The following is a 7,851-nucleotide window of genomic DNA, read 5'->3' as shown; positions in this document are numbered from 1 at the left end:
TTGTAGTTATTTCACTTTTTAGTTGTTTTTTATTGTTTGCATCTCATACCTGCCCTGCGAGCCAGAGACCTTTGGGCTCAAGCTGGCAAGCCCACATTCAAGCTGACAAGCCTGTGCTCCAGCCAACACCCTCAGTGCCTCGAACCTGGGCCCTCAAGCGTTCCAGGTACACGTTCTATTCACTGCACCACCAACCACCACTGGTCAGGCAGTGAATCTCTTTAATCAATTACAAAGCACTCTAGTCTTGCAAAAATACTTAGCTGTGAATTATCTGAGTAAGCCCACTTAGATTGTAACACTCAAGTAAAATTCAGCTATGAAGACTGTTTACCAATTCCTCAAAGTAATCCCAGTTCTTTACAAAGAATCACTCAAACTACAGAAAACAGCCAAGCAATATGGAACCTTTATTTTTAAGGTGATTTCTGTACATCTGGAATATGAGAGTAATCCTTTTACAAATGGAAAGGATTGACTATAAGAAACCATGACAAACACAAACTGGTATTTGATGTGAATCCATAGGAGTTTAAGCTTCAAATCCAGCCAAGAAGTTTGTTACAATCTCCTTCAGCTTTGCATCCGACTGTTCTGAGATCTTACCGTCAGCCCTATTTGGAAATAAAGCAGATCATTAGTTCTGAACTCGACAAAGATTCACTGACTAAGCTAACTACAAAATTCGAAAGAAGTTTAGCAAGACTTTATATCTTAAAATTCACAAAAAGAGGCCTTCAATTGTGTTCATACCTGATATTACCCAATAGGGCTTGGTGCTGGCTGATAACATGAGACAAGAAAGCATTCTCAAACTTTGTGATCTTGCTGGGCTCCAGTTTATCGAGATATCCCCTTACACCAGCATAAATAACAGCTACTTGTTCTTCAATAGCCATGGGAGCTGAAAGGAAACAAACACCAAGTTACCAGTCAGAGAAAGTTTATTATCTGGCAGTGTTTATATTGGTTTGGGTATAATTACTTGCTAAAATTTTCTTTTCTTTTCTTGTTAATTGTGCTTGCTGATATTTTATAACGATAAATGCATACTAACATTCTTTTAAATCTGCCCAATTCTATACCCATTTGGTGGGGTAGGGTGAGATCAAGGGAGGGAAGAGCAATTAATAAGTGCTAATTCCCCAAAAGGTATTAAATATATTTAATAAGTTTTACTGATTATAGTTTGTAGCATTTACATTTAAATAGGAACGGTCCTTTAATTAAATAAAATAGGCATCGATGGCATTCAAAACGCAGGACCTCTGATGAAAAATAACATGTATTATAACTTATAAAAAGCTATGTGATATTCCCACAGCAGGAACTTGACCCAAATAAAAAGAATAACTCACAATACTGTCCTTGCTTCAGCAACTCAGTCAGACGCACACCACGACTCAAGAGTTGTTGAGTGGCAGCATCAAGATCAGAACCAAACTGAGCAAAAGCAGCAACCTCCCGATACTGAGCCAATTCCAGCTTCATGGTACCTGCCACCTGAAATACAGAATGGGTTAACTCATACAATACAAAAATACGTAACTCAATGAGACAGTGCACTAAACAAATACACTGATTTTAGCCTAATGAGGAAACCCCTCACCAACAAAGTAATGTAAATTACCTGCTTCATGGCCCTGGTTTGGGCAGCAGATCCCACACGTGACACAGACAAACCAACGTTAATGGCAGGGCGAATACCTTTGTAGAACAATTCTGTTTCCAAGAAGATCTACAAGGTAAGGAGAATACAGATGCTAACAAACTTAAAGAAATTAACACTTCAACAAGACAATGCCAAAAAACTGAAGCCCAAACACTGAGAAAGAATGCCAAATTATTTCTTATGGTAATGGTAAAGAGCTCCTTAAATCTTTCACAACCCAATCAACCTACATACGTCATTGCTGAGGTCAGAAGTGCAAGTCATGGAAAAACAAAAGTAGCATTGTATTAAAATATATACAGGTGAAGTGTTATGAGCTCTCGGATTTGTTCAAAATTATCTATGGGGGGGGGGGGGGAGAATAGTAGTCGGTATAAATGAAGCAAGAATGAAGTATTCTATGCTATGAATTAATAAACAGGGGAGAGATAAATGGGATTTTGCTATATACTATCCTAGCCTCCTTTTGCATTAATTTGACATTTTCCATAATAAATAAAAAAGACTTTTAACAAATCAGTTCATAACCACCAGTCTCAATCAATGCCTTGGAATCATCTTAAGCTTTTATACTTATATTAAGCATAGAAAGAATACCTGTCCGTCAGTGATGGAAATGACATTTGTTGGAATGTAAGCAGACACATCACCAGCTTGTGTTTCTATGACTGGTAAAGCAGTCAGGGAGCCACCACCAAAAGAATCATTCATCTTGGCTGCTCTCTCTAGCAGACGGGAGTGTAGGTAGAACACATCACCAGGATAGGCCTCACGACCTGGGGGCCGGCGCAGCAGCAAAGACATCTGACGATAAGCGACAGCCTACAATACAGAAAAAGGTAGTGAAATTCACCTATTAAACAGAAGTTACATTTGTCAACTTTTACTGGATGCAAAAATAGTCTAAAAATATATTTCTTTTGACCTGTTTGGATAAGTCGTCATAGATGATCAGAGCATGTTTGCCATTATCCCTGAAATATTCTCCCATAGAACAGCCAGAGTAAGGAGCCAGGTACTGAAGTGGGGCAGCATCAGAGGCTGTAGCTGAAACCACAATGGTGTACTTCATGGCATCTGAGGAAGAAAACAGAGTTTAAGTTTTACAAGGTTGTCAATATTGTAATTCTTAAGTTAGAGACTACTGTAATGAAAAATATCGAAGTCCTTTTACCATGTGATTTACTATTAAGATTAATCAGAATCACACAACTTCTCCTTAGTTTGTTTTATGCTACTTTTCATGTTTTTGTTTTACTTATTGATTATCTTAGTTGAAAGTTCATTAGAGAGTAATTAAAATCAGCCTTTATTAAGTACACACTATCCTAAGTAACAGCAATCAGACTGAAGTTCTTATAACCTGCATCTGTAAGTCTCTTCACCAACTGGGCAACAGTGGATCTCTTCTGACCAATAGCAACATAGATACAGTATAGCTTCTTCTTTTCATCAGTTCCATCATTGAAACGTTTCTGGTTAATGATTGTGTCAATAGCAATGGATGTTTTCCTTTAAAAGCAGAGTAAACAAAAACCTTACTAAATAAGTATTTCAAAGATTTTCCCAATTAAAATTTCACTACTCAAAGGGGGTGGGGGAAATATATTCAGTGGGACACTTGAATCTATGTAAATACAAAAAATTAAAATCATAAAAAACCCATAAAGTTTCACTACTATGACTAATCTGCACATATTCTACTCTCCTCATTATATCCAAAGCATTTACCATCCCAACACTAAAAAGTAATCTTTTCACAGAGCCAATTTTAGTTAGAACTCTTAATAAGCTTTGAGTCTTTACCCAGTCTGTCGGTCACCAATAATCAGCTCACGCTGACCACGACCAATGGGCACCAAGCTATCCACAGCCTTAATGCCAGTCTGCATCGGTTCCCGCACAGAGATTCGAGGAATGATCCCAGGAGCTTTCAGGCCAACTCGCCGACGGGTCTTGGAACCAATTGCACCCTGGAAAAAAAATAAAAAAGAACCCAGACAATCAGTTTTAGTATTTGTTAGAAACTACGTGCCTGACCTGTGGTGGCACAGTGGATAAATGTTGACCTAGAATGCTGAGGCCACTGGTTCGAAACCCCAGGCTTGCCTGGTCAAGGCCCATATGGGAGGGAGGGAAAACATCTAATGAATGACAAACCTACCTTTCCATCAATGGCATTACCAAGGGCATCTACTACACGACCCAACAGCTCCTCGCCAACAGGAACATCCACAATGGCTCCTGTCCGCTTCACAATATCTCCTTCCTTAATTAGCTTATCATTTCCAAACACGACAACACCAACATTGTCAGGTTCCAAATTCAGAGACATACCCTACACAAAAGACACAATCGAACACCTGAGTGGCTCTTTTCCCCACATACCAACACTACATGATATTAAAATAGCTAGGGGAAAAAAGCAGTATTGTCCTTTAGATCTGGCTGGTTTACTCTTAAGTACTTTCCCAACAATCTTCTTTAAGACTTTTAAAATAGCAACATGTTTCCTTGAATAATCTTAGAATAGCATTATAACCCTACCAAGCTCCTTATCACATCCTCAAAGAACACACAGAAGAAAAGAAGTTGAGCATATTAAACCTTTTTCCACTGTATTTCCTTTGATGATGACTTTTGAGCTAGGACGATCAACATGAAATAAAGCGATCAAGATCAACTGGAAAATTTAAGACATACTTGATTTATATCTTTTGATCTGTAAGAAGCTCCATAAACAGTGTAATTATCTAATGAGAATCTCTACTTCAGATTTTCCTAAAAGGTAAAACCATATTTCAAAATGGAAAGATTTTAGGTCCCTAAATCATGGCTGAAACAAGAAAAGCTATTACAGGAACTGAGTCTGGTCAGCAATGAAAGATCTGGCGAAGTACTTAGAATACAGAGGAATATCATAGAATGTCATTGGAGGTACTGAATCTTTAGTCTAAATCTCAGACTTAAATATAATAGTCACTAACCACATGTGACTTCTCTTTTAATCACACCAACCATGTTTCACGGGTTCAATAGGCTCCTACGTATACTAGTAATAGTATCAAACAGCAGAGACATAGGATATTTCTGTCATTGCAGAAAGTTCTATTTGACAGTACAGGTCAACATTCTTTAACAGCTAAAAGAAAACTCAAGATCCATCAATTTCAACCTAATCTTTCAAAGACACCTAAGATATATATACACATTAAAGATAGAAGAGGTTAAATTTTTAGCCAAGGTTTTATAGATCTTGATAAAATTTTTGGCACTATAATTACTCTCCACATTAAGTGGCTGTTTCCATACCTAGATATGAACAAGACCAAGATGATCTTTCCCCCTCTCTGTGTACTTAGTAGATAATCCTATTTATTGCCCCTGATCCATCTAGATATTAGGCTCTGCTTTCCTCAGAGAACCCATGAATCCTATACAACTTTTATTTCTCAACCCCCTGGTCAACTAGGTTCAACCTAATAGAAAGAAGTGGACTTGACAATGACCACAAAAACCTTGGCACATTGAAATTTAAAGTTTAATAATAAAAAATGACATAACCTCTGATTTACTATATAACTAAATGAATTATTAATCCTAAAACAGCAAAATCTCCTTTTAAAATTTACCTTTAAGCCTGAAGAAAACTCGACCATTTCTTCTGCTTGAACATTCCTCAGCCCATGTACTCGGGCAATACCATCACCAATACTTAACACACGCCCAGTCTCTTCAAGGTCAACAGAAGTATCAGCTCCAAGAATTCGCTCTTCAAGAATAGAGGACATCTCAGCAGTGCCTGTTGAGAGAGGACAATTGCATTATAAAAATAATATGATCCCAGAATCTTTTCAAAACCTATTTCCCTAACATGAAAACAAACCCAAGTAATTGAGAGAAAACCTCACAGGATACATGAAAACCAGATTAAAAAGCTAATAAAATTAAGCAAAATCCTTAAAATAAATATTTCCTATCTTGTACTCCTTTGGTTCCTATGCTTATCTCCCCACTTCTCTATAGAATCTGCAATGTGCAAATTCATAGATGAGCAGCTACTGCCTTTGAAAAACACTGAAGAAAAATTGCCTACTTTTTGTAATGTTTTTCAAGAGAGGGGGAAAAAAATCTATCATACATCAGAAAGTGTGCCCACCACCTGATATGTGTACATTATTTCCAGCCAAGGGAACATTATCAAAATAAAGAAGCTGTATTAACATCAAAAGAAAAATATATAACTGTAGTTCATTTCAATAGAACAAGCAAACCTACCAAGACAGGACAGGACTAAATCTGTCTTGTGATAAGACTATCACTGTGTGTTAAGAATCTGAGATTCTATAGTAACTAAAATTCATAGGGAAAAAAAGGGGGGGGGTAAAAAAACCTACAAAAACTATATAACTCATTTTTCATTTAATGAAAAGATAGTAAGTGTGATGTAGACTTAGAAATAATGACTTACCAGTCTTCTGAAGACGAGTGTTAGAGGCATGGAGATTCCTTGCAGCAACGAACGATGATCCCAAAGCATTTTTGGAGACCTAGAGCAAGAATACGTTTTTTAATATGATTTTTAAAAGGCCTTCATAAAACTGGCAAGCTTGAATGTGGGCTGTTTGATCAAGTAATCAGTTAAAATAATAATTTGATTAAAAATGTTAGACTATTAATCAGATGAGACAACACCGTAATGCAGTTCCTGGTGCCCTGTAAATACGTACACTCAACAGTTAATAAAATGTCTTCTCCTTCAAAGGCATCAAGTACTATCATTTTGACTTAAAAGATACATTTCATTTAATTTGTGGAAATTGTCAATATGATAAAACTGCTTCCTGAAAGGGGCAAATTTCAATAGATTACCTAACACAAGCAAACAAAGATCTGTCAATGTTGGAATTTGATTAGAAACTTAGAGGTATGACATATGCAACTTTTTTTAAACTGCCTTCAACAAAGCCTGCATGAATCTGGACCTCTCCTTCAAATTTAAATGCTGTGATTGGTCACAGTCCATTCTGAAACTTCTATAGGACCTGGATGAAAATAGTTAAAACACATTTTGTTAACAGAAACCCAAGATGCTACCAATGGTTGTAGTAGGGCAGTAAAATAGCCAGTGTGTTTATTTCACCCTTCAAATTGAGACTTTTAAGATGAAAAAAAAAAAAGGTGTAAAATCGCTTACACAGGATTTCAAGTTATGTTCTTCAAGGAAGATAAATAAGGACGGGTACTGACCTTCACAAGTATTTTCTGACCTTTTTATTTTCCTTGCGTCCTCAATCACTGACTAACAATTCCTCAAGGACGAAATCTTACACATGTCAAAGTACCACAAAGCACGTCTCTGCTAGACCGAGACAACCTAGAAGCAGCCTCACCGCCTTCTCGGCATCAGCCGCCTGAAATGCCTACCCGCACCTGTGCGGTGTTTTCACAACCGTTTCAGCACAAAGAGAGAGCCCTGAAGCACTCAGAAAACCACTGTCATCTATGGCTCTCCTCTGCACCGACCTCCGGGCAGAGGTGAAGTGCCAGGCCCGCTGACCTTCGTACAATGTCAGGCTTCCCCAGCTCGCTCTGACCTTCAGTGAGGGAGCCCCGGAGAATCGGTGGGGCCGGGCCCCGCCGTTAGCAGCAGACTCCGGACAGCTAGTGCCCAAGCCCTGACCTTTACCCAAGGCCCCCAGCAGGCCGCTCTCAACTGATGACGGGAATCCTCGAGGCCCCATCCCAGGACAGCAGCAACATCACTGTCCTCCCTGCACCACTCTGCATCATCCTTCATGCACGGAAGGCATGCACTCCGCAAGAGCTCTGCTGCCGCCACCGCCCGCCTGCCTGCCGGCTGGCCCGGCCAAACCGGAGCAGCCACTAGTGCAAGATGGCGCCAGCCACAGCCCCTCACCCTCCTTGCAGCAAGAGCTCCCGAGCCAGCGCACCACCACCAACCCGCTGCCGCCCCCACCAGGCCACCTTCCTCCCGCCGGTGCCCCGCGCTCACCAGCCCAGCCCGCCGAGGGAGGGTACGGGCCACGGCCGCGGCGACGCGCACGGACAGCATTTTTGCAGCTCCCAGGTGGTTCCTCTGCAGCCGCAGCCTCGGACCGACTGGGACAAAATGGCTGAGCGACAAAGAAGGTCAAGGCAGCCGGCCCATCTGACCC

General features: G+C 39.8%; 1 protein-coding gene across 1 annotated transcript; it reads right to left on the bottom strand.

Annotated features, from left to right (window-relative positions):
- Nucleotides 1-391: 391 nt before the first annotated feature.
- ATP5F1A (ATP synthase F1 subunit alpha) lies at nt 392-7,843 on the bottom strand. The gene is made up of 12 exons (XM_066352188.1): nt 7,689-7,843; nt 6,144-6,222; nt 5,305-5,474; nt 3,837-4,010; nt 3,479-3,645; nt 3,036-3,184; nt 2,598-2,749; nt 2,270-2,494; nt 1,631-1,738; nt 1,359-1,503; nt 754-904; nt 392-614 (listed from the first exon to the last, which is right to left on the bottom strand). Exons 1-12 carry the CDS (start codon nt 7,746-7,748, stop codon nt 533-535), a joined length of 1,662 nt encoding a protein of 553 aa, XP_066208285.1. The 5' UTR covers nt 7,749-7,843; the 3' UTR covers nt 392-532.
- Nucleotides 7,844-7,851: the final 8 nt, after the last annotated feature.

Source organism: Saccopteryx leptura, chromosome 11, assembly GCF_036850995.1.
Source record: "Saccopteryx leptura isolate mSacLep1 chromosome 11, mSacLep1_pri_phased_curated, whole genome shotgun sequence".
NCBI lineage: Eukaryota > Metazoa > Chordata > Mammalia > Chiroptera > Emballonuridae > Saccopteryx > Saccopteryx leptura.
This window is presented reverse-complemented; position numbering and strand designations above follow the sequence as displayed.

Coding starts and splice junctions, on each gene's coding strand:
- ATP5F1A (XM_066352188.1), bottom strand. CDS start 7,748: ATGCTGTCCGTGCGCGTCGCCGCGGCCGTGGCCCGTACCCTCCCTCGG. Junction 4,011..5,304: donor AGTTTTCTTCAGGCTTAAAG/GTAAATTTTAAA, acceptor TCTTTTGTGTAG/GGTATGTCTCTGAATTTGGA. Junction 3,646..3,836: donor GTAATGCCATTGATGGAAAG/GTAGGTTTGTCA, acceptor TTTTTTTTCCAG/GGTGCAATTGGTTCCAAGAC.